At 39.9% G+C, this 25,583-nt stretch overlaps 1 protein-coding gene across 1 annotated transcript in view; it reads left to right on the top strand.

The window, feature by feature from the left end:
* Positions 1-25,583, top strand: part of CCDC170 (coiled-coil domain containing 170) — a 129,551-nt gene that overhangs the window by 35,162 nt on the left and 68,806 nt on the right. The window contains exons 2-5 of the mRNA XM_010331419.3: positions 8,187-8,315; positions 10,285-10,541; positions 15,302-15,446; positions 19,133-19,318. Of these exons, the coding sequence (XP_010329721.3) occupies positions 8,187-8,315; positions 10,285-10,541; positions 15,302-15,446; positions 19,133-19,318 (717 nt within the window). The remainder of the gene's footprint in view (positions 1-8,186; positions 8,316-10,284; positions 10,542-15,301; positions 15,447-19,132; positions 19,319-25,583) is intronic.

The following is a 25,583-nucleotide window of genomic DNA, read 5'->3' as shown; positions in this document are numbered from 1 at the left end:
AAGTTGAAGAATTTTCAGAAAATTTTATGAACTCCAGGAGGACTGAATTAAGAGAGACCCCCCCCTGAAATGTCAGCTTTTGTATCTGTTCAAGTCTATGTTACCTATGGTTGTTTCTTTGTTATCACGTTCTTGATAAATACACAGCATAGCAGGGCTGGTGATTTTTGTCTGTCCTTGTCTCTTTTTTTTTAAATTTAAGAGGGAATGTTGAGTATAATTGTGAAAGCAATACAGTTATTGTAAAGGATTTGTAAATATAGAAGCATAGGCAGGGCATGGTGGCTCATGCCTGTAATCCCAGCAATTTGGGAGGCCGAGGTGGGCAGATCACTTGAGGTCAGGAGTTCAAGACCAGCCTGGCCAACATGATGAAACCCCCTCTCTATTAAAAATACAAAAATTAGCCAGATGTGTTGGCACATGCCTGTACTTCCAGCTATTCAGGAGGCTAAGGTAGGAGAATCCCTTGAATCCAGGAGGTGGAGGTTGCAGTGAACTGAGATCATGCTACTGCACTACAGGCTGGACAGCATAGCAAGACTCTCTCTCTCTCTCTCTGTATGTATGTATGTGTATATATATATATATATATATATATATATATATATATATGTATATATACACATAATAAGGAAAAACATAAAATCTCTCCTACAACCAAAAGATAACCATAGTTAACACTTCTTCCCAGTGTTTTTCTTTTCTTTCAATTATATTTAGTTGTACAACTAATGCATAAATACATCCTTACTGAAAAGATCAAACCACTGCCCCTCTCCCCCCAGCTCCAATTGTGGTGTCACCTTCAGGGGTAAGTACTGTTATCAGGTGATGGGGATTCTGTAAAATTCTTTTTTCTTGTCTCTAAATATATTTATAGACAAAACACAATACTTTTCCTCCCACATGTGTTTTGTGAAAAACAGTAAAACAGTAACAATGGATTTATACTTTCTTATTTTTGTTCAGTGATGTGTCTTAAGGATATTACCATGCCCAAGCATACAGATCTGTCTCATATTAGCTGTTGCTTAGGATAATTGCCTTGTCAACAGGAATTCACAGTTTCGACATCCTCATCCTTCTTGCTACTGTTACAAATAATGGTATAAGGAATATCTCTATGCGCATGTGTGAGTATTTTCCCAAGGGAGATAATTGGAGAGTGGAACAGCAGTGTCTTAGTCCATTTTCTTTTGCTATAACAGAAAACCACAGACTGAGTAGTTTTTTTTTTTTGTTTGTTTGTTTTGTTTTTAATAAAGACGGGGTTTTACCATGTTGGCCAGGATGGTCTTGATCTTCTGAACTTGTAATCCACCCGCCTTGGCCTCCCAAAGTGCTGGGATTACAGGCATGCGCCACCGTGCCTGGCCCAGATTGAATAATTTATGAGGAAAATAAGTTTATTCAGTTCACAGTTTTGGAGACCTGCAAGTCCAAAAGCATGGCATGGTATCTGGGGAGGGTCATCCCATGGTGAAAGGGTAGAAAGGCAAGAGAGCATGAGTGAGAGAGAACTTGATTTTATAACAAAGCCACTCTGGCGATACCTAACCTACTCCCAGGAAAAAAGCATCAATCCATTTATGAGAATTAATATATCAGGACTTAATGACTGCTTACAGGCTCCATTCTCTGATACACTGGCAATTAAATTTTCAACACATGAATTTTGGGAATACACATTAAAACCACAGCTAACAATATTTATATGTGAATTTATAATGGATAGCACTAATTGGTTGGGCATCCAAAGGGTTTAGCTATTTTATATTCCTGGAAGCTGCATATGAAAATAACCCTTTCCTTATACTTTACACTTGACATTATCAAACTTGTTATTTTTTAATCTGATATGCAAAAAAAGCATGTCTTTCTTTTAATTTGTATATCCCTGATTATTAGAGAGGTTGTACATCTCTTCACATCATTTTTTGCCATTTGCATTTCTTTTAATAGAAATACCCTATTTATATACATACATTGTATTTCTCTAAAATGAAAATTCTTCATTTATGTATATATTCACGATTTATATATCCCTATTTATATGTACACTCATTTTTATAAAGCTGCTTGTGATTTTCTTATTAATTTGTAGATGTTTAAAAATATTATAGGTTCTAATCCTTTGGTACATATGAAACAATTTTTTTCAGAATCTTAGTTATATATCTATAAAGATTTTTATGTAACTTGGATAAAACAAAGTATAATTTTGTATTTTTTATTTTTTCACTAAAAATGAGATTTCATTTTCCTGTGTTATTAGAAATTCTCCAAAAATGTAATGACTGAATATAATTTCATTGTGTGAATGTATCATTATTTTTTCTTTATGTTAATATTCTTTTATTTTTGAACTCTAGTTGTTTTAAATTTTGCTGTTGCAGATTTTTTGAAAATGTTGCTAAATAGTACCTTTCTGAATATTTTTGTGTTTATTTTTTGGATATATTTCCATTTCTTTTGATAACATCATGAGAAAGAAATTCACCAGGACAAATAGTATTAACTTTCAAACTTTTTATATGATACATGTTGCCAAATACTTTCTGAAAATTTTGTACCAGTTTATTTGAGCAGAACCATCTTTTTTTTTTTCTGAGACGGAGTTTCGCTCTTGTTACCCAGGCTGGAGTGCAATGGCGCGATCTCGGCTCACCGCAACCTCTGCCTCCTGGGTTCAGGCAATTCTCCTGCCTCAGCCTCCTGAGTAGCTGGGATTACAGGCACGCGCCACCATGCCCAGCTAATGTTTTGTATTTTTAGTAGAGAAGGGGTTTCACCATGTTGACCAGGATGGTCTCGATCTCTTAACCTCGTGATCCACCTGCTTTGGCCTCCCAAAGTGCTGGGATTACAGGCTTGAGCCACGTTGCCTGGCCCAGAACTATCTTTTAATATGCTTAATTATTAAACATATTTAAAATTTTACTGGTTTTAAATATCAGAAATAATATCTCGCTGGTATTGTATTATAGTTTGTATTTAACTGATGATCAGTGAGGTGGGACAGTTCTCATTTTATTAGCCATTTATGGCCCGTCTCTTAGGTCATTCTCTCAGTTATATATCTTTATAAAGTTTTTATACAACCGGGATAAAACTGAATGTGCATTCAGAATGTACATTATAGAATTTTCTCTTAAGTCATTGGTTTTCTTATTGGTGTGAGTAGGCTCTTTACATTTTGAAGTTTTGACTCTTTGCATTATTTATGGAAATATTTTTCCAGTTTGCTCTTTCACTTTAAATTCTGCTTACACATTTTCAATGTGTAGGAGTTTTAAAATTTTGTTTTCATCTGTGCTTTTTTTTTTTTTTTTTTTTGAATGTTCTTGCGTTACTTTTGTGATTAGAAAGTCTGCTACGGCTTTAATATTCATGTTGCTCCCCTAATTCATATGCTAAAATCCTTACCTCCAAGATGGTGGTATTAGGATGTGAGACCTTTGGGAGAAGATGATTGTGTTATAAGGGTGGAGGCTTCCTGAATGGGATTAGAAAAAGAACACTTAGAGCTGTACTACACATTATAAACCAATAAATTTAAGATACACTTAAAGCACTGAATATAAAAAATGAAATCAGGCCAGACATGGTGGCTCACACCTGTAATCCCAGCACTTTGAGAGGCCAAGGCAGGCAGATCACTTGAGGCCAGGAGTTCAAGACCAGCCTGGCTGACATAGTGAAATCCTGTCTCTACCAAAAATACAAAAAATTAGCTGGGTGTGGTGGCGCATGCTTGAGGTCCTAACTATTTGGGGGACTGAGGTGGGAGGATCACCTGAACCCAGGAGGTCAAGGCTTAACTCTACCATAATGTTTAGTGGGAAAACCCAAATACCTTCCCATGAAATTTAGGAGCAAGACAAAATGTTTGTTACTGCTGTTATTGTTTAACAATGTGGTATTAGTCCATTGTCACGCTGCTAATAAAAACATCTCTGAGGCTGGGTCATTTATAAAGGAAAGAGATTTGACTCACAGTCCAGCATGGCTGGAGAAACCTCAGGAAACTTACGATCATGGCAGAAGAGGAAGCAAACACATCCTTCTTCACATGGTGACAGCAAGAAGAAGTACTGAGCAAAAGGAGGAAAAGCCCCTTATAACCCCATCAGATCTCTTGGGAACTCACTATCATTAGAACAGCAGCATGGGGGTAACCATCCCCCCATGATTCAATTACCTACCACTGAATCCCTCCCACAACACATGGGATTATGGGAACTACAATTCAAGATGAGATTTGAGTGGGGACACAGCCAAAATCCCAATGTTCTGGGGGTAATTAACCAATGCAATTCACCAAGAAAAGGAATAGAAGCCAGGCGCGGTGGCTCAAGCCTGTAATCCCAGCACTTTGGGAGGCTGAGGTGGGTGGATCACGAGGTCGAGAGATCGAGACCATCCTGGTCAACATGGTAAAACCCCGTCTCTACTAAAAATACAAAAAAAATTAGCTGGGCATGGTGGCGCGTGCCTGTAATCCCAGCTACTCAGGAGGCTGAGGCAGGAGAATTGTCTGAACCCAGGAGGCAGAGGTTGCGGTGAGCCGAGTTCGCGCCATTGCACTCCAGCCTGGGTAACGAGAGCGAAACTCCGTCTCAAAAAAAAAAAAAAAAAAAAAAAAAAAAAAAAAAAAAAAAAAACAACTATAAAATACAGTAAACTTAAATTGCTAATAAGATTTCTTGTCTGCAGCCGGGCGCGGTGGCTCAAGCCTGTAATCCCAGCACTTTGGGAGGCTGAGGCGGGTGGATCACGAGGTCGAGAGATCGAGACCATCCTGGTCAACATGGTGAAACCCCGTCTCTACTAAAAATACAAAAAACTAGCTGGGTGTGGTGGCGCATGCCTGTAATCCCAGCTACTCAGGAGGCTGAGGCAGGAGAATTGCCTGAACCCAGGAGGCGGAGGTTGCGGTGAGCCGAGTTCGCGCCATTGCACTCCAGCCTGGGTAACAAGAGCGAAACTCCGTCTCAAAAAAAAAAAAAAGAATTCTTGTCTGGGTGCAGTGGCTCATGCCTATAATCCCAGCACTTTGGGAGGCTGAGGCGGGTTGATCGCTTTGGACTCCCACAGTGTTGGGATTACAGGCGTGAGCCACTGGCAAAACCCTGTCTCTACTAAAAACACAAAAATTAGTTGGACATTGTGGCACATGCCTGTAATCCCAGCTACTCGGGAGGCTGAGCAGGAGAATTGCTTGAACCTGGGAGGCTGAGGTTGCAGTGAGCTGATTGCACCACCACACTCCAGCCTGGGTGAGAGGGAGACTCCATCTCAAAAGAAAAAACAAAAACAAAAATGAAAAAAGAACAAGACTTCTTGAACAAATGAGGAAAATGGTTTTAGTTGGAAGATTCAACATTTAAAACTTAACAATTCTCCATAGTTTATTTATAAAATTAACACGACCCCAATAGCAATACAACAGAATTTTTTGGAATTTTCCAAGAAGATTTTGAATTTCAATATGAGAAAATGAACATGTAAGAATAGCCAGGAATATTCTGAAAAAGAAGCCCTACCAGATACAAAATATATCAATGACCTCGGAGCCGCCTTTCAAGCCCTGCTGCCACCATTTTTTGCCTGTGTCTGTCTGCAGGCATTGCTGTTTTCTTTCAGATCCTTGCCTGCACAGGCCAGACCCCTGCCACGGGGCCCTTGCATGGACTTTTTGCTATCTGAATGATGTGGGCAGCTCCTGCTTCAATACCTCTTGACTATTTCATTCTTATTTAATCGTCACTTCTTTAGGGAACTCTTTCCTTCCACTTCCTTCATCTTAAGTCATTTTCCTTTGTTAGCTGCCTTCTTGCTTCCCTTGAATTTATTTCAGTTAGTCATTATACAGTCCTAAGTGTGATTGTTTGATAAATTCTCTTTCCCTTATTAGACTGTCAGCTCAGCGCCTGATCCAGAGTAGGCTTTCAGTAAATATTAGTTAGCGGATAATCTCCAGTCTGTTGGACTCTGAGGCTAATTTAGATCCAGCAACTATCTTCTAAACTCAGTCATCAAAAGAGCTCTCCTCATGTAGTCCCTACTTTAGTGTGAAGGGAATGATATCTCAATATATAGCTTCTTTTCTTTTCTCTTCTTTTCTTTTCTTTTATTTCTGTCCTTCCTTCTTTTTCTTTTCTTTTTTCCTTCCTTCCTTCCTTCCTTCTTCCCTCCCTCCCTTTCTCTCTCTCCCTCTCTCTCTTTCATTTTGAGACAGGATTTCGCTCTGTTGCTTAGGTTGGAGTGCAGTGTTTGTGATCACAGCTCACTGCAGCCTTGACCTCCTGGGCTCAAGTGCTCCTCCCAGCTCAGCCTCCCAAGTAGCTGGGACAGAAACACACCACCATGCCCAGCTAATTTTTTGTAGAGATGGGGTCTTACTGTTGCACAGACTGGTCTGGAACTCCTGGGCTTAAGTGATCCTCCTGCCTCATTCTCCCCAAATACTGGGATTGCAGGTATGAGCCACTGCCCTGGCCTAGCTTCTTTTCTTAAAAGAAAATAAAAAGATGTTAGTCACTGAAAGAAATAATCATAGCCATTGGGAAACTTATTTTCCTAATAAATTTTATAAAATGGTATGTCATACGTACTATCGGTGAAATCTCTTATAAGTGACCTGTGTCCTCGTGTGGCCTAGTTTAGAAAATATGGCAGGTGGTCGGGGTGGAGAAGACCTTCTGACTGCTGAGGGAGTCTGAACAGGATGTGGTTCTTTAATAAGAGACTCAGTTAAACTTTTTATGCTTTTTCCCCAGAGTACATATCTAACATCTTCTTGGTTGTGCTGTGATTGGCAAACATTTGCTGTTACTAAGAGCCCTGAAGGTTTTGTTTGGCATTTTGTGGATTAAATCACACTGGTCATGACAATGCTTGTCTTAAAGTTATGAGCTTTAAGATGACTTTTGCATTCGTGACTATTTCAAACAGTAGTTGCTGGCAGTGGACTAGTGTCTGGCAGTCTTAAACGGATTTTGCTGGTGAGCCCCCTGAGGCCATTTAGATACTCCAGAAAATCCTCCTTTATGTGACCTCTTTCATATTTCTTTAAAAAAGAATGGCTTTCTACTGTGCTTTCACAAAGACCACAGGCCTTGGAAACTCCATAGTGGTGGGCGTAGATATCCAACCTAAGTAATAATTCTTGAAGGAAGCAGGCATACGGCATGAGTCAGATGGAAACAGGACCAGAGGGTGCAGTCTGCAACCCACAGGCGAAACCCACCAAATCTGCTCTGCAAGTATGCTTATTGATTCATATATGTTTCTTTTTTAAACATTTAAATCAGTTGTCAACCTGCAAAAACTGGGAAGTTAGACTTCAGTAAGTCTGAATATATGGCTTGTCTTGAAAAACTGGAATGATTTAGAATTGGAAATTCCAAAATTGGAGTGGTTTGGCCAGGCTGGAAATCCTTACTTCTGTATCTGCAACCATCAGTAGAGCTGAGAGCTCTTTCCTTCCAGATGGGCAGGGACTGTTTATGTGTGACCCCACCATCTCTCATCTCACATGTTCATTTTTTTTTTTGAGATGGAGTCTTGCTCTGTCACCTAGGCCGAAATGCTGTGGTGCAATCTCAGCTCACTGCAACCTCTGCATCCTGGGTTCAAGTGATGCTCCTGCCTCAGCCTCCTCGGTAGCTGTGATTACAGGCATGCATCACCACCCCTGGCTAATTTTTGTGTATGACACCATGCCTGGCAAATTTTAAAAAAAAATTCTTTTTGTAGAGATAGGGTCTTGCTATGTTGCCCAGGCTGGTCTGGAACTTCTGGCCTCAGGGAATCCTCCTGCTTTGGCCTCCAAAAGTGCTAGGGTTATAGGCATGAGCCAACATACCATGCCATAGGTCAATTCTTTTTTTTTTTTTTCTTTTGTACCTGTACATGTCAAGGAAAAACCAATTCTTAAATGACAGATCTCATCACCATCCTGGAGGAGCATATCATTTGTTCCTGAAGTTTCTCCTGCCTCCCTTTGGACTCTGAGAATGAGAACAAAATGGTCTGAATATAACATTTCTCTGGGTAGCATGTTTGACACATTTGCAATACAAAGAATGCTTCTGCCTTTAATCTTGCTTTAAGCAGCTGCACAGAAAAGACTGTTTAACACTCTTCTTGGTATTTTGTCTTTTGGGGAAACTTACCAGGAAATTTACAATCATCTTTTGGAAGTCCCGGTCACACGGGAGCAGTTAAACCACTATCGGAATGTGGCTCAAAATGCTCGAAGTGAACTTGCAGCAACTTTGGTCAAATTTGAATGTGCTCAGTCTGAGGTAAGATAATGCATCTCCATCGCTCAGATATGGGTCTTCTTAGCTTCTTATAAAATGAAACGGAGTATAGGAGTGATTAGCAGTAGGACATTGGGATATAGATTTAAAGCTTTTGGTAAAGTTGAAACTTATTTTCTTGTGCCTATCCCCTAGAATTCCTGAAAACGTATGCATTTTCCAGGCTGTAAAGCAAGGTGGGTTGGGCTGGATTCTGGATCTCAGAGGAGCTATACATCCTTGAGACATCTGGAGGCACCTGAAGATGTTCACTAAAAGTCCATGGGCTTCAGAGAGCTTTTAGCATCTCTCAGAATATCTTCCTTTAATGTGGATTGCTTGTAATCTGGAGTTCTTTTTTTAATTTAAATTAAATTAAATTTGATTTAATTTTTTTTTAGAGACGGAGTTTTACCATGTTGGTCAGGCTGATCTTGAACTCTTTTTTTTTTTTTTTTTTTTTTTTTTACAAAGAAGAAAAGAAGAAAGAAAGAATAAAAAATAATTTTAAAAAAATGAAGAAGAGGGGCCGGGCGCGGTGGCTCAAGCCTGTAATCCCAGCACTTTGGGAGGCCGAGGCGGGTGGATCACGAGGTTGAGAGATCAAGACCATCCTGGTCAACATGGTGAAACCCCGTCTCTACTAAAAAATACAAAAAAAAAACTAGCTGGGCGTGGTGGCTCGTGCCTGTAATCCCAGCTACTCAGGAGGCTGAGGCAGGAGAATTGCCTGAGCCCAGGAGGCGGAGGTTGCGGTGAGCCGAGATTGCGCCATTGCACTCCAGCCTGGGTAACAAGAGCGAAACTCCGTCTCAAAAAAAAAAAAAAATGAAGAAGAGGAAGAAAGAGGGAGAGGGAACGGGGGTGTTGCTTTATTGCCCAGGCTAGAATGCAGTCTAAAAATGGGTATGCCTATAATTGTGCTTAATAATAAAGACATGAAGAAAAAAAGAGAAAATCCTGATTTCAGGTGAGCCGCCCGCCTCTGCCTAACCAAAGTGCTGGGATTACAGGCATGAGCCACTGCGCCTGGCGGCAATCTGGAGTTCTTAGGAGAGAATTCTGAATCCCTTTCCTGTGGTAGTTCCAACTGGCTGGGGAAATTCTAGGAAGAGGATTGGAATCCATTTACCCTATAGGCTAGCTCTGGTCTAGGGTGGAGTTTCTGAGAGTCTTCCTAAACTCATTCTGCTTATAGCCTGGTGGCCCCAAGGAGTCCTAGAATGGCCTGCGATTTCTCACTAAGGCTGCCAGGATCCCATAGAAAGATGAGTTGATAACGTGTGTGTGAATAAATGTATGTATGCACACTTACAGTTCCAAAGAAGTACACGCTTTCAAAACGTTTTCTCATAGGGTAGATCTGACATTTCAACTCAGTAGGGCCCATATATTATTCGGCTTTTTGATGCCACAGAACTCATAAAAGTCAAAATATTTTCTTTATATAAATCCTATAAGGATTTTTCTTTTTTTCCATGTTTCCCCTCCCAGAAATTGGAATATTATTTTTATTTATCACTCATGGCTAGAGTCCAGAAATAATATAGTTATATACTGAGTGGTCTGTGTTTATGTGGGAAACAGTTATGGCTGTGTAATCACAGATCATGTGATTCGTAGGTTCCTTGTCTAATTGTTTATCAGCAGCAGTAGCAGCAATACAGATTTAGAAAATGTGGACCATTGCAAAATATTTTATTGCTTATGCAATCAACATCATAAACATCTCCTGAAAGACTAAAGCAACATAAGACATTGCTCAACTGGTTTTGGAAAATACAGAATATAAAGTCCATTATTTAGGCATAATTTCTCATTTGTTAATGCAGACACAAATATTAGAAAAGAAAATAAAGTTAGATTAATTCATGAATCAAAGAGTGAACATTTAAATTATGGCTTTAGATTTCTTAAAGATACTTCAAACTTATGTTGTTAAGGTTTTTTTTAAACTTCTTTTCCATGTTAGCTTCAAGACCTTCGATCCAAGATGCTTTCTAAAGAAGTCTCCTATCAAGAGTTGAAAGCTGAGATAGAGAGCTACAGAGAAAACAATGCCAGAAAATCATCTCTCCTTACTTCTTTGAGAGACAGAGTTCAGGAGCTAGAAGAAGAATCAGCAGCACTTTCCAGTTCTAAAATCAGAACTGAAATCACAGCTCACACTGCAATCAAGGAGAATCAGGAATTAAAGAAGAAAGTTGTGGAGTTAGATGAAAAATTACAGTAAGGATACTGCAGTATATTTCTAGGTTTAACTAGCGTTAAAACACTAGCTTCTGATAGCAAGATATATCTTTGAATGTACTGGTGTTTTGGATTATTTGGCCCTGAAGCTCAATTTGAAAAAAGTTATTAACCTCAAATATTTTTGGAGTCTTGAAAATTTTTTCCCAAGCTCATTTCTAAATGTCAAGAATCTTAACAAATATAGCCTTGTCTTAAGCATGTTTATAGCCTATCAATGGTGGCTGCAAATGCTAATTTACACAATTTGTAAGATTCCTCTAAGTAGAGTTTAACCCTGATGTGGTGGGGTAGGTAGTACACAGAGGTAGATATTTATTTAGAAGCCAATTATAAAAATATCCTAGACGCTAGACCACTCCAAATCACACTGAATACTCCTCATTAGATTTTATTCCTAGTTTATGCAGAGAAGTCATGAAACCTAGGTTTCCCACACTTCATTCTGACAAGAGGTGATTATTGAGACAAAATTGGGAATGAGTTGTTTCTAAAATACATTTTGATGATTTCAAAATTCTTGCTATAAGCCTTGGTTCTCTTTTTCTTTCACTCTCCATGTCCAATTGTTAAGCAAATCCCATCATATCTCTCTTCAAAACAAATCAAAATTTTGTCAGCTTTCTATTGTCACCTTTATTGTCACTAACTTGGTCCAAGCAACCATTAACTCTCACCTGGATTATTACAATATGTATCTGTTACAGCAGCATCCCACTCTTGGTACTAATTTCTCTTTTAGTTGGTTTGGGCTGCTATAAGAAAAATACCATATACTGTGTGGCTTAAATGACAGCAATTTATTCCTTGTAGTTGTGGAGGCTGGGAAGTCCAAGATCAAGGTGCTGGCCTATTCAGTTCCTGGTGAGGGTCCTCTTCCTGGTTTGTAGATGAATGCCTTCTTGCTGTATACTTACATGGCAGAGAGAGAGAGAGAGAGAGAGAGAGAGAGAGAGAGAGAGAGAGAGAGAGATCACTTCTTCATGTTTCTTCTCCATCTTCTCTTTTCTAGAAAGAGTCTTGCTCTGTTGCCCAGGGTGGAATGCAGTGCGTGCAATCTTGGCTGACTGCAACCTCTGCCCCCTGGGTTCAAGCAATTCTTATGACTCAGCCTCCCAATTAGCTGGTATCTGTCTATCTGTCTATCTATCTTTTATTCTTTAAGATTTTGTTTCTTTTTACGGGTAAATGATGTTGCTTAATATATCCCTTTTTTTTTTTTTTTTTTTTTTTTTTTTTTTTTTTAAGATAGAGTCTTGCTCTGTCACCCAGGCTGGAGTGCAGTGGCATGACCTTGGCTCACTGCAGCCTCCACCTCTTAGGTTCAAGCAGTTCTCATGCCTCAGCCTCTTGAGTAGCTGGGATTATGGGCATGTGCCACCACACCCAGCTACTTTTTATGTTTTTAGTAGAGATGGAGTTTTGTCATGTTGACCAGTCTGGTCTCAAGCTCCTGACCACAAGTGATCTGCCTGCCTCGGCCTTCCAAAGTGTTAGGATTACAGGAATGAGCCACTGTGTCTGGCTGTATGTGGTAAACAGTTTAAAAACTCATTTAGTATTTAATTTTATTTATTTACTTATTTGAAACAGGTTTTCACTCTGCCACCCAGGTTGGAGTGCAGTGGCGCAGTCATGGCTCACTGCAGCCTTGATCTCCTGGCTCAAGCGATCTTCCCACCTCAGCCTCTTTTGCAGCTGGGACCACAGGTGCATGCCACTACACCCAGCTGATTTTTACATTTTTTTTTTTTTTTTTTTTTTTTTTGGTAGAGATGGTGTTTTGCCATGTTGCCCAGGTTGGTCCTGAATAACTGGCTTCAAGCAATCCTTCTACCTTGGCCTCCCAAAATGTTGGGATTACAGGCATGAGCCACTGTGCTGAGCCTAGTATATAATTTTAAATGGCCCATTATATTCCTTTGCTTGAAATATAATTTACTCAATCAATTCCTTTTGCTATTTCTACAGGCTCTTAGGTTAGTTCCACTAAAAAAAAATTGCTACAAACCAAGCTTCAATGAATATATATGTGATTCATATTTTCACATTTATGTGATTATTTTCTTTGGGTAGATTCCTGGAACTTTATTGGATCAAGTGAAATGCAAATAGAAGTGACAGTAGTTTAAAATCCCAGCACTTTGGGAGGCCGAGGTGGGTGGATCATGAGGTCAAGAGATCGAGACCATCCTGGTCAACATGGTGAAACCCCGTCTCTACTAAAAATACAAAAAATTAGCTGGGCATGGTGGCATGTGCCTGTAATCCCAGCTACTCAGGAGGCTGAGGCAGGAGAATTGCCTGAACCCAGGAGGCGGAGGTTGCGGTGAGTCAAGATCGCGCCATTGCACTCCAGCCTGGGCAAGAAGAGCGAGACTCCGTCTCAAAAAAAAAAAAAAAAAAAAGAAACCTTTGGAATGGAGAAGAAAGATTGAAATCTTGGAGTTAATGTATGGAATCATATATGTAAATCAATCAGCATGATACACTTAATTATGCCTTCCCTGAGTCCAAAAGTCTGAAGAGTTTTACCTTTCATATGCTAAAATAAGAACTCAGAGATATAGTGATGTTAGCCTTTTATCATTACAGAGTTTTCTAAATAGAAATCTGATATGCTTTGAGTATCTGCAATTACAGGCTTTGTTAATCTTTGAATAGAGTGAAAGAATTCGCAGTAAACACTCAACATGGTAAAAAGGAAAAGCAATAATCATGTTTGTTATCTTGGATATTTAAAAATGACACTAAATTACTGAACTGATTCTAATTTGCCTTTAAAGTATGCCTATTATCGACGATCTCTTAGTTGCTAACATTGAAAGCATTAGAACTAGACCGTATTATTTCAACAAGCCTATCTGAGATTTGAAATAATATATTCATAATAGACCATAAATTTCCTTTTTTCCTTGACTGGCCAGTTCTAATACTGTTCTAATGCTCTTTTTCTCCTTTTATTTTTAGTTGACTTGTAATAATTGTACATATTTATAAAATATGGAGCGATATATTGATACATGCAAACAATGTATAATGATCAAATCAGGGAAATTAGCAAATTCATCATCTTGAACATTTATCATTTATTTGCATTGTGAATATTCAAAATCCTCTCTTCTAGCTATTTGAAAACTAAATTATTGTTAACCACATTCACCCTAGTATGCTGAAGAACACTATAGCACACACTATCAACTTACTCCTGCCGTCTAGCTTTATAAGTTTATAACCATCTTTATAACTTTATAGCCATTGACTAACCTCTCTGTATCCTCCACTATCCACTCTCCTTTCCAGCCTCTAATAATCACAATTCTACTCTTTGCTTTTACGAGTTCAATTATTTTTTCAGCTCCCACATATGAGTGAGACCATGCAGTAATTATTTTTCTGTACTTGACTTATTTTGATTAACATAATATCCTCCAGGTTCATCCATATTGCCACTCCTGACAGGATTTCATTCTTTTAAAAGGCTGAATGGTATTCTGATGTGTATATGTGTGTATATATATATATACACACATACACACATATATACATACTTATATATATACATACATATATATACATACATACATATATATATACATACATACATACATATATATATATATATACACACATACATATATATATCTCTCTCACATTTTTTTCTCCATTCACCCACTGATGGACACTTGTGTTGATTCTATCTTGGCTATTGTGAATAGAACTGCAATAAACATGGGGGTTCAGATATCTCCTAGATATACTGATTTTCTTTCCTTTCTTCCAATACACTTTAAAGACTGTGGGCATGTGAAAACTGATAATGAACTTTGCTGGTGATTGGACACATCTCTTTTCCAGAGGAGAGAACCTTCTGTGCTTTTGATGTGTTTGTTACTACAGTTACGCCTGGCCATGAACCAGGACCCTTATAAACCACTGTATTGTAGAGTTTGAAAATAAAATTGGCTGGGTGTGGTGGTTCATGCCTGTAATCCCAGAACTTTGGGAGGCCAAGGTGGGAGGATCGCCTGAGGTCAGGAGTTTGAGACCAGCCTGACCAACATGGTGAAACCCTGTCTCTACTAAAAATACAAAAAATTTTCTGGGTATGGTGGTGGTGAGCACCTGTAATCCCAGCTATTAGGGAGACTGAGGCAGGAGAATTGCTTGAACCCAGCTACTGGGGAGGCAGAGGTTGCAGTGACCAAGATCATGTCATTGCACTCCAGCCTGGTCAACAAGAGTGAAACCCCCCCTCTCAAAAAAAAAAAAAAAAAAAAAAAAAAAAAAAAAAAGAAAAAAAGAAAAAGAAATAAAATAAAATAAAATGAAGCTGGGTTCTCTGGAGACAATGTGGTAACACCGTCTTTCCCCGTGAGGCCCCAGTGAAGACCCTTGGCTGTGTGGATTGTGAGCACGTGTGTTCTAGACATCTGCCTCTGTTTTTGGAGATCCTAAGGGGTTGAGGCTAGGGGAATCCATTTTCTCTCCTGTTACTAAGTCCACTATGCCTTGAAGATTTCCTTGTATTTCTGCAAAGAATAGGTGTCCCAAAATTGCTTCCACTTTTCTCCTTCCTTGATAGGGTTTCTGTGACAACAATTTGCTCTGTGTCTGGGAAACTGTGTTGTCTTGAAAATGACAATTATTTCCCCCAGAGAGCTTACATTCTGACTTAGTTTGATGAACGTTATCTTCCATGGTGTTAAACTCTGACTTATTGGTTATTTGCCTTACAGAAAGTGTTCAAAAGAAAATGAGGAGAATAAGAAAGAGGTTTCCAAGAACTGCAGGAAACATGAGGCATTTCTGACTCAACTTCGTGACTGCTTGGATCCAGATGAGAGGACTGATCAGGCATCAGATGAAGATTTAATGTTAAAGGTGTCTGCATGCAGATTAAAAAGTCTATAAATGTAGTGGTGATTCTGACATGTGGCATGAAAGGAAGTGCTGTGGTTGAGTTTGGGGGTGGCGGGAGAATGGGGACAGTAACCTAAGTGTAGTGTTTATTAACTGCGTGACTTGGGACAAGTCACATCACCTTCCTGAGCCTCAATTCCAAGATCTTTTCTAGTATTATTGGAATTAATTATTCTCCAAAAGAGAGTAATGGCTTTGTCCAAAATATATTTAGATTGTCAATACCATTAATTACTCATTTTAACCATTTACTTTAGGGAGGTTTTTTCCTTTTAGTTACACCCAGACACACTCACACAAAACCAGTTGAGTGTCATTTTTAGGATACTGATTGTGAGTTCTAAAGTACTTAAAAATTTTTCATTAAAACCAAATAGTGGTTGGGTGCGGTGGCTCATGCCTGTAATCCTAGCACTTTGAGAGGCCGAGGTGGACAAATCACCTGAGGTCAGGGGTTCGAGACCAGCCTGGCCAACATGGTGAAACTCTGTCTCTACTAAAATACAAAAATTAGCCAAGCATGGTGGTGGGCACCTGTAATCCCAGCTACTAGGAAGGCTGAGGCAGAATTGCTTGAACCAGGAGGTGGAGGTTGCAGTGAGCCAGGATATTGCTACTGCACTCCAGCCTGGGCCACACAGTGAGACTCCATCTCAAAAACAAAACAAAACAAAACAAAACAAAACAAAACAAAACAAAAACAAATAGCAGAAATTCTACTTTAATGGTAGACTACCATTAAGTCAGAAATAATATTAACTGAAAAGTTCACTTGGCCCATAGTGCTTCATTAGGGTACCTGAAAGTATTTGAGTGTGCATGGTTCTCTTTGGCCATTTATAAACCTTTCGTATCCTTGCTTGCTAACAGATTTTCATACAGTCATTTCTTTTTTTTAAATTTAGAGACAAGGTCTTGCTTTGTCACCTAGGCTGGAGTGCAGTGGTGTGATCCTAGCTTACTTTGGTCTTGACTTTCTGGACTCAAGGGATCTTCCTGCCTTAGCCTCCTATGTAACTGGGACTACAGATGTACACCACTATGTCTGGCTAATTATTTTATTTTATGTAGAAATGGTCTCGCTATGTCATCCAGGCTAGTCTTGAATTCCTGGCCTCAAGCAATTACCCCACTTCTGCCTCCCAAAGTGCTGTGATTACAGTTGTGAGCCACCATGCACAGCAGCCATGCAGCTTTTTTTTTTTCTTTTTTTTTAAATGGAGATGAGGTCTCACTAATAGCTCAGGCTGGTCTCTAACTCCTGAACGCAAGTGATTCTGCCACCTTGGCCTCCCAAAGGGCTGGGATTACAGGTGTGAGCTATCACATCCAGCCCATCATGCAGCCTTTATTTATTTATTTTTTTTTGGAGACAGAGTCTCACTCTGTGGCTCAGGCTGGAGTGCAGTGGCCCGATCTTGGCTCACTGCAACCTCCACCTCTAAGGTTCAAGCAATTCTTCTGTCTCAGCCTCCTGAGTAGCTAGGATTACAGGTGCATGCCACCACACCTGGCTTTTTTTTTTTTTTTTTTTTTTTTTGTATTTTTGTATTTTTAGTAAAAATGGAGTTTCACCATGTTGGTCAGGCTGGTCTTGAACTCTTGAACTCATGATCTGCCTGCCTCAGTCTCTCAAAATGCCGGGATTACAGCAGTGAGCCACCACTCCTAGTCATGTAGTCATTTTTAAAAGTCACCTCTCAGCTGTTTACTAGTGAGCTTCCCAAATGTCCTCTCTGAAAGCTGCATGATGACTTCATTTGATTTTAGGAAGTATTCCACTTCACGAAGGGGTTTTGATAGCTGGGGCCATGGGCCCACCTGATGCTCTCATGGGTGCTGGATGGCTCTCGTCCTGCTTCCTATGGCTAACCTGTGATCAGGAGCTTGGCTCTAAAAGTCCACCTGTAGTTTGAGAATTATCTTTCAAACCAAATGATGGGGAGCAGAAAAGGGAATTCAGAAGCTCCTTCTTCCATGACACTCTTTTCTCTATAGGAGACAATCTCTAGGTGCTAATCTGGGTGTTTCTATGGCATTAATCATGCCCTTGTCTTTTCTATATTTCTAATGCTTTGACTTCCAGGGTCTTGCTGATCCAGGAGAGCCTGCCCTTTCCAGCAGAGCTTTCCATGTGACCAATCCAGAGCCCACTCCCCAGCCACCTCCTACAACTGGCTCTTACCTACAGGCTACTGCCCCTTGTCCTAAGGCCCCCATGTAGTTCAGGACAGTCCCTACACCCCAAGAGCCACTGAAATCATTCAATACCCAACCCTAAGTTGGCTTACTCTGCTTTGCTTATTCCTTCCAGTGGAGGCGACGATACCGCCTCTTGCCCACTTTTCTCCCTGCTTCTTCTGCCTCCCGACTGGCCCTGGTGATTTCCCATAGCCCTGTGTGGCGTGGTGGGTTCCTTCCACTTGGGAACAATGAATAAAAAAACTATCTTTTAAATGACAATTTCTTCCTGGGATTGGTTGGCCTCAGCTTACCTGAACGATAATGGAATCTATATTTCATGACAGAGGGTAGGAATCTGGAGCTTTGGCATCTTGGACATGTGAGCAGGTGCCTGTCTTAAAAAAAAAAAAAAAAAATTGGCCCCGATCAGAAAGTCAGCTGTCTTGACCAAGACTGCCGCCTCACTAGGTATTCCTCAAGAACAAAATGGCTCCAGTTTCAAAACTGTTCCTTCACTTTCACATGTCCTCATAAACACATGTGAACATGTGTTCCCAGGGAAGCATGCATTCCCAATAATTTGTTTGCTATTCATTCCTTCATTTCACAAATATTTAATGAGTGCTTACTATACGCTAGACACTGTTCTGAGTGCTGGAGAGACAGCAGTGAATGAGACAAGACTATGTCTACGCTCTCCTAGAGATTTCATTATCAAGGGGTAAGGATAGTAAAGAAATAAGCAAATAAATATCTTCCATTGCCCCACATGGTGAGAAAGGTGCAATGCAGAGAAACAAATCAGGATGCAGGGATAGAAAGGGAAGCAAGTCACAGGTGGTGGAGACTGTCTGACGAGCGCCCCCCTGAGGTGGGGAGTTTGCTGGTTTTTATTTTCCCCTTGTAAATCTTATAAATGCTCCCAGTTAACAATTCCAGTGCACAACGTACTAAGCAAAAGCCCTGCTAATCTCAATTCCCTGTGATAAACACTGAGCTTTTATTCACAATTTTCCTATGCTTATTTTAATTAGAATAATACATTTTTTAAAAAAGCATGACCCTGTGTTCTCTGTGTTTCCTCCAGGGCTGCATAGTGTCTTGACTGCATTAAGCCCGAATGAACAGGGCTGAAGGCAAGTCCGTTGCTTCATCGCCTTTTGCAGTCTCTGTAGAGGTTCACCTGACTGGGAGTATTTAGCAGCCAGAGGTTTGCTGATGTGTGCTCTGTCAGGATGTGTTTGGCTTCATTATCCTTGCCTTGTGGCCACCTTTTGGATAATTTGAATTTGACCGCCAGGTCTAAAACAGAGTCGAGAGGCTGCCTTTGAAAATGTGACCATTAGAGTCCATGTAGGGTATCATTTTCATATGATAATGCAGTCTGTAGACTGTGAATTGCTTAGGGAGAATGTATGAAGTGGTTAATTTTTATAGGACAGCTGTAATTGCTTTCTCTTCAGCTTAGAGAGCTGTGCAAGGAAAATGAATTCATGAAAGGACAAATTGTGATTCTTGAAGAGACTATAAATGTCCATGAGATGGAGGCAAAAGCTAGCAGAGAAACGATCATGAGGCTAGCTTCAGAAGTCGACAGAGAGCAGAAAAAAGCTGCCTCCTGTATTGAAGAGAAAGACAAGCTGAATCAGGTACGATGTATGAAGGATATGTGTGCATCCAGGACCATGCTGAGGAAGCAGAAATGAAAGAAATGGGTGTCAGATAAGCACCCTGGAAGTATTGATCACAATTTATTTTTTATTGATCGCAATTTTAAGAGCCTGCACTCAGCAGAAGGGTTGGGGGTGACATGGGACAAAGTGACTTGAACAGGTCATTTGCTATATATGTATATTTAAACATTTTAATTTTAATTAATTAATTATTTTCGAGAAGGAATCTTACTCTGTTTCCCAGACTGGAGTGCAATGGCACAATCTCGGCTCCCTGCAACCTCTGCCTCCTGGGTTCAAGCAATTCTTCTGCCTCAGCCTCCAGAGTAGCTGGGATTACAAGTACATGTCACCGCACCTGGCTAATTTTTTGTATTTTCAGTAGAGACAGGGTTTCCCCATGTTGGCCAGGTTGGTCTCGAACTCCTGACCTTACGTGATCTGCCCACCTTGGCCTCCTAAAGTGTTGGGATTACAGGCGTGAGCTACTGTGCCCGGATCTCATTTCTTTTTAACACAAATGTTGACACATGCTGCACATTATATTTTTCTCTTCTTATTTATTTATTTTTAACACAAATGGCAATATACTATACATTATTATCAATATAGCTATTATGAGTAATCTTATATCATTCTTCATGTGGGAGGATATAGCAGAAAGACAAAATCCAAGAAGTAGACTCGCTGGGCCAAAGGACAAGGACATTGTCATGTTGCCAGCTATTGCCAAAGGGAAGTGACTGAATTCTAAACTTTTATTTACACAGTGAATTGGCTGATCTTTTCAAATGATCTGGAACCTGTTTGAGCATGGGACTTAATATTGTGTGTGTGTGTTTTTAACACTATATAACCCCTTGATTATATTTTCAAATTTTGTGATAAATTTATTTATTTATTTATTTATTTATTTATTTAATTTTTACTTTTTTTTTTTTAATTGCATTTTAGGTTTTGGGGTTCATGTGAAGAACATGCAAGATTGTTGCATAGGTACACACATGGCAACGTGGTTTGCTGTCTTCCGTCCCCTCACCTGTATCTGTCATTTCTCCCCATGCTATCTCTTCCCACCTCCCCACCCCCTCGTCCCTCCCCCATTTCCCCCCAACGGACCCCAGTGTGTGATGCTCCCCTCCCTGTGTCCATGTGTTCTCATTGTTCAACACCCGCCTATGAGTGAGAATATATGGTGTTTGATTTTCTGCTCTTGTGTTAGTTTGCTGAGAATGATGGTTTCCAGGTTCATCCATGTCCCTACAAAGGACGTGAACTCATCATTTTTGATGGCTGCGTAATATTCCATGGTGTATATGTACCACATTTTCCCTATCCAGTCTATCATCGTTGGGCATTTGGGTTGGTTCCAGGTCTTTGCTATTGTAAACAGTGCTGCAATGAACATTCGTGTGCACGCGTCCTTGTAGTAGAATGATTGATAATTCTTTGGATATATACCCAGTAATGGGATTGCTGGGTCAAATGGGATTTCTATTTTTAGGTCCTTGAGGAATCGCCACACTGTCTTCCACAATGGTTGAATTAATTTACATTCCCACCAACAGTGTAAAAGTGTTCCTATTTCTCCACATCCTCTCCAGCATCTGTTGTTTCCAGATTTTTTAATGATCGCCATTCTAACTGGTGTGAGATGGTATCTCAATGTGGTTTTGATTTGCATTTCTCTGATGACCAGTGATGATGAGCATTTTTTCATATGTTTGTTGGCCTCCTGTATGTCTTCTTTTGTAAAGTATCTGTTCATATCCTTCGCCCATTTTTGAATGCGCTTGTTTGTTTTTTTTCTTGTAGATCTGCTTTAGTTCTTTGTAAATTCTGGATATCAGCCCCTTGTCAGATGGGTAGACTGCAAAAATTTTTTCCCATTCTGTTGGTTGCCGATCCACTCTACTGACTGTTTCTTTTGCCGTGCAGAAGCTGTGGAGTTTGATTAGGTCCCATTTGTCTATTTTGGCTTTTGTTGCCATTGCTTTTGGCGTTTTGGTCATGAAGTCCTTGCCTATGCCTATGTCCTGAATGGTTTTGCCTAGATTTTCTTCTAGGGTTTTTATGGTGTTAGGTCTGATGTTTAAGTCTTTAATCCATCTGGAGTTAATTTTGGTGTAAGGTGTCAGGAAGGGGTCCTGTTTCTGCTTTCTGCACATGGCTAGCCAGTTTTCCCAACACCATTTATTAAACAGGGAGTCCTTTTCCCGTTGCTTGTTTTTGTCAGGTTTGTCGAAGATCAGATGGTTGTGGGTATGCTGTATTTCCTGTGAGGCCTCTGTTCTGTTCCATTGGTCTATATCTCTGTTTTGGTACCAGTACCATGCTGTTTTGATTACTGTAGCCTTGTAGTATAGTTTGAAGTCCGGTAGTGTGATGCCTCCTGCTTTGTTCTTTTTGCTTAGAATTGACTTGGCTATGCGGGCTCTCTTTTGGTTCCATATGAAGTTTAAGGTGTTTTTTTCCAGTTCTGTGAAGAAGGTCATTGGTAGCTTGATGGGAATAGCGTTGAATCTGTAAATTACTTTGGGCAGTATGGCCATTTTCACGATGTTGATTCTTCCTAACCATGAACATGGAATGTTTCTCCATCTGTTTGTATCCTCTCTTATTTCGTTGAGCAATGGCTTGTAGTTCTCCTTGAAGAGGTCCTTTACGTTCCTTGTTAGTTGTATTCCTAGGTATTTTATTCTCTTTGTAGCAATTGTGAATGGCAGTTCGTTCTTGATTTGGCTCTCTTGAAGTCTATTATGATGTATAGGAATGCTTGTGATTTTTGCACGTTGATTTTGTATCCTGAGACGTTGCTGAAGTTGTTTATCAGTTTCAGGAGACTTTGGGCTGAGATGATGGGGTCTTCCAGATATACAATCATGTCATCTGCAAATAGAGACAATTTGATTTCCTCCTTTCCAATTTGGATACCCTTTATTTCTTTTTCTTGCCTGATTGCTCTGGCTAGAACCTCCAGTACTATATTGAATAGGAGTGATGAGAGAGGGCATCCTTGTCTAGTGCCAGATTTCAAAGGGAATGCTTCCAGTTTTTGCCCATTCAGTATGATATTGGCTGTTGGTTTGTTGTAAATAGCTTTTATTGTTTTGAGATACGTTCCGTCAATACCTAGTTTATTGAGGGTTTTTAGCATAAAGGGTTGTTGAATTTTGTCAAAAGCCTTCTCTGCATCAATTGAGATAATCATGTGGTTTTTGTCTTTGGTTCTGTTTATGTGGTGAATTACGTTTATGGACTTGCGTATGTTGAACCAGCGTTGCATCCCCGGGATGAATCCTACTTGATCATGGTGGATGAGCTTTTTGATATGCTGCTGCAATCGGTTTGCCAGTATTTTATTGAAGATTTTTGCATCTATGTTCATCATGGATATTGGTCTGAAATTTTCTTTTCTTGTTGAGTCTCTGCCGGGTTTTGGTATCAGGATGATGTTGGTCTCGTAAAATGATTTGGGAAGGATTCCCTCTTTTTGGATCGTCTGGAATAGTTTCAGTAGGAATGTATCAGCTCCTCTTTGTATGTCTGGTAGAATTCAGCTGTGAACCCATCTGGACCTGGGCTTTTTTTGGGTGGTAGGCTCTTTATTGCTGCCTCGACTTCAGACCATGTTATTGGTCTATTCAGGGTTTCGGCTTCTTCCAGGTTTAGGCTTGGGAGGATGCAGGTGTCCAGGAATTTATCCATTTCTTCCAGGTTTACTAGTTTATGTGCATAGAGTTGTTTGTAATAATCTCTGATGATGGTTTGGATTTCTGTGGAATCTGTGGTGATATCCCCTTTATCGTTTTTTATTGCATCAATTTGGTTATTCTCTCTTTTCTTTTTTATTAATCTGGCTAGTGGTCTGTCTATTTTGTTGATCTTTTCAAAAAACCAGCTCCTGGATTTATTGATTTTTTGAAGAGTTTTTTGTGTCTCTATTTCCTTCAGTTCTGCTCTGATCTTAGTTATTTCCTGTCTTCTGCTAGGTTTTGAGTTTTTTTGATCTTGCTCCTCTAGCTCTTTCAATTTTGATGATAGGGTGTCAATTTTAGATCTCTCCTTTCTTCTCATGTGGGCACTCATTGCTATATATTTTCCTCTAGAGACTGCTTTAAATGTGTCCCAGAGATTCTGGTATGTTTTGTCTTCGTTCTCATTGGTTTCGAAGAACATCTTTATTTCTGCCTTCATTTCATTGTTTATGCAGTCAACATTCAAGAGCAAGTTGTTCAGTTTCCATGAAGCTGTGCAGTTCTGAGTTAGTTTCTGCATTCTGACTTCTAACTCGATTGCACTGTGGTCTGAGAGACTGTTATGATTTCTGTTCTTTTGCATTTGCTGAGGAGTGATTTATTGCCAATTATGTGGTCAATTTTAGAGTAGGTGTGATGTGGTGCTGAGAAGAATGTATATTCTGTGGATTTGGGGTGGAGAGTTCTGTAAATGTCTATTAGGTTTGCTTGTTCCAGGTCTGAGTTCAGGTCCTGGATATCCTTGTTGATTTTCTGTCTGGTTGATCTGTCTAATATTGACAATGGGGTGTTAAAGTCTCCCACTATTATTGTGTGGGAGTCTAAGTCTCTTTGTAAGTCATTAAGAACTTGCCTTATGTATCTGGGTGCTCCTGTATTGGGTGCATATATATTTAGGATCGTTAGCTCTTCTTGCTGCAGTGATCCTTTTACCATTATGTAATGTCCTTCTTTGTCTCTTTTGATCTTTGTTACTTTAAAGTCTATTTTATCAGAGATGAGAATTGCAACTCCTGCTTTTTTTTGCTCTCCATTTGCTTGGTAGATCTTCCTCCATCCCTTTATTTTGAGCCTTTGTGTATCCTTGCATGTAAGATGGGTTTCCTGGATACAGCACACTGATGGGTTTTGGCTTTTTATCCAATATGCCAGTCTGTGTCTTTTGATTGGGGCATTTAGTCCATTGACATTTAGGGATAGTATTGTTATGTATGAATTTGATACTGTCATTTTGATGCTACCTGGCTGTTTTGTTGGTTAGTGATGCAGCTTCTTGATTGTGTTGATGCTCTTTTACCATTTGGTGTGTTTTTGGAGTGGCTGGTACTGGTTGTTCCTTTATATGTGTAGGGCCTCTTTCAGGAGTTCTTGTAGAGCAGGTTTGGTGGTGATGAAATCTCTGAGTGCTTGCTTGTTCACAAAGGATTTTATTTTTCCTTCACTTATGAAGCTTAGTTTGGCTGGATAGGAGATTCTGGGTTGAAAGTTCTTTTCTTTAAGGATGTTGAATATTGGCCCCCAATCTCTTCTGGCTTGTAGGGTTTCTGCTGAGAGATCTGCTGTGAGTCTAATGGGCTTCCCTTTGTGGGTAACCCGACCTTTCTCTCTGGCTGCCCTTAGCATTTTCTCTTTCATTTCAACCTTGGTGAATCTGACGATTATGTGCCTTGGGGTTGCTCTTCTTGAGGAATATCTTTGTGGTGTTCTCTGTATTTCCTGGATTTGAATATTGGTCTGCCTTGCTAGGTTGGGGAAGTTTTTCTGGATAATATCCTGAAGAGTATTTTCCAGCTTGGATTCATTCTCTTCATCACATTCAGGTACACCTATCAGATGTAGATTGGGTCTTTTCACATAGTCCCACATTTCTTGAAGATTTTGTTCATTCCTTTTTGTGCTTTTTTCTCTGTTCTTGCCTTCTCTTTTTATTTCATTGAGTTGATCTTCGACCTCTGATATCCTTTCTTCTGCTTGGTCAATTTGGCTGTTGAAGCTTGTGCATGCTTCACGAAGTTCTCGTGTTGTGTTTTTCAGCTCCATCAATTCACTTATATTCCTCTCTATGCTGTCCATTCTCGTTAGCAATTCGTCCAATCTTTTTTCAAGGTTCCTATTTTCTTTGCGTTGGGTTAGAACATGTTCTTTTAGCTCACTGTAGTTTCTTACTACCCACCTTCTGAAGTTCGATTCTGTCATTTCATCACCCTCCTTCTCCATCCGGTCTGGTTCCCTTGCTGGTGAGGAGTTGTGATCCCTTTTAGGAGGAGAGGTGTTCTGGTTTCGGGAGTTTTCATCCTTTTTGCGCTGGTTTCTTCCCATTTTTGTGGGTTTATCCACCTGTTGTCTTTGTAATTACTGTCTTTCAGATTGAGTCTCTGAGTGAGCTTCTAGTTCGTGGATGCTGAAGTTACTTCTTTTCTTTTTTTTTTTTTTTTAAGCTTTCCTTCTAACAGTCTGGCCCCTCTGCTGTAGGACTGCTGAGG

Source organism: Saimiri boliviensis, chromosome 4 (genome assembly GCF_048565385.1).
Source record: "Saimiri boliviensis isolate mSaiBol1 chromosome 4, mSaiBol1.pri, whole genome shotgun sequence".
NCBI lineage: Eukaryota > Metazoa > Chordata > Mammalia > Primates > Cebidae > Saimiri > Saimiri boliviensis.
This window is presented reverse-complemented; position numbering and strand designations above follow the sequence as displayed.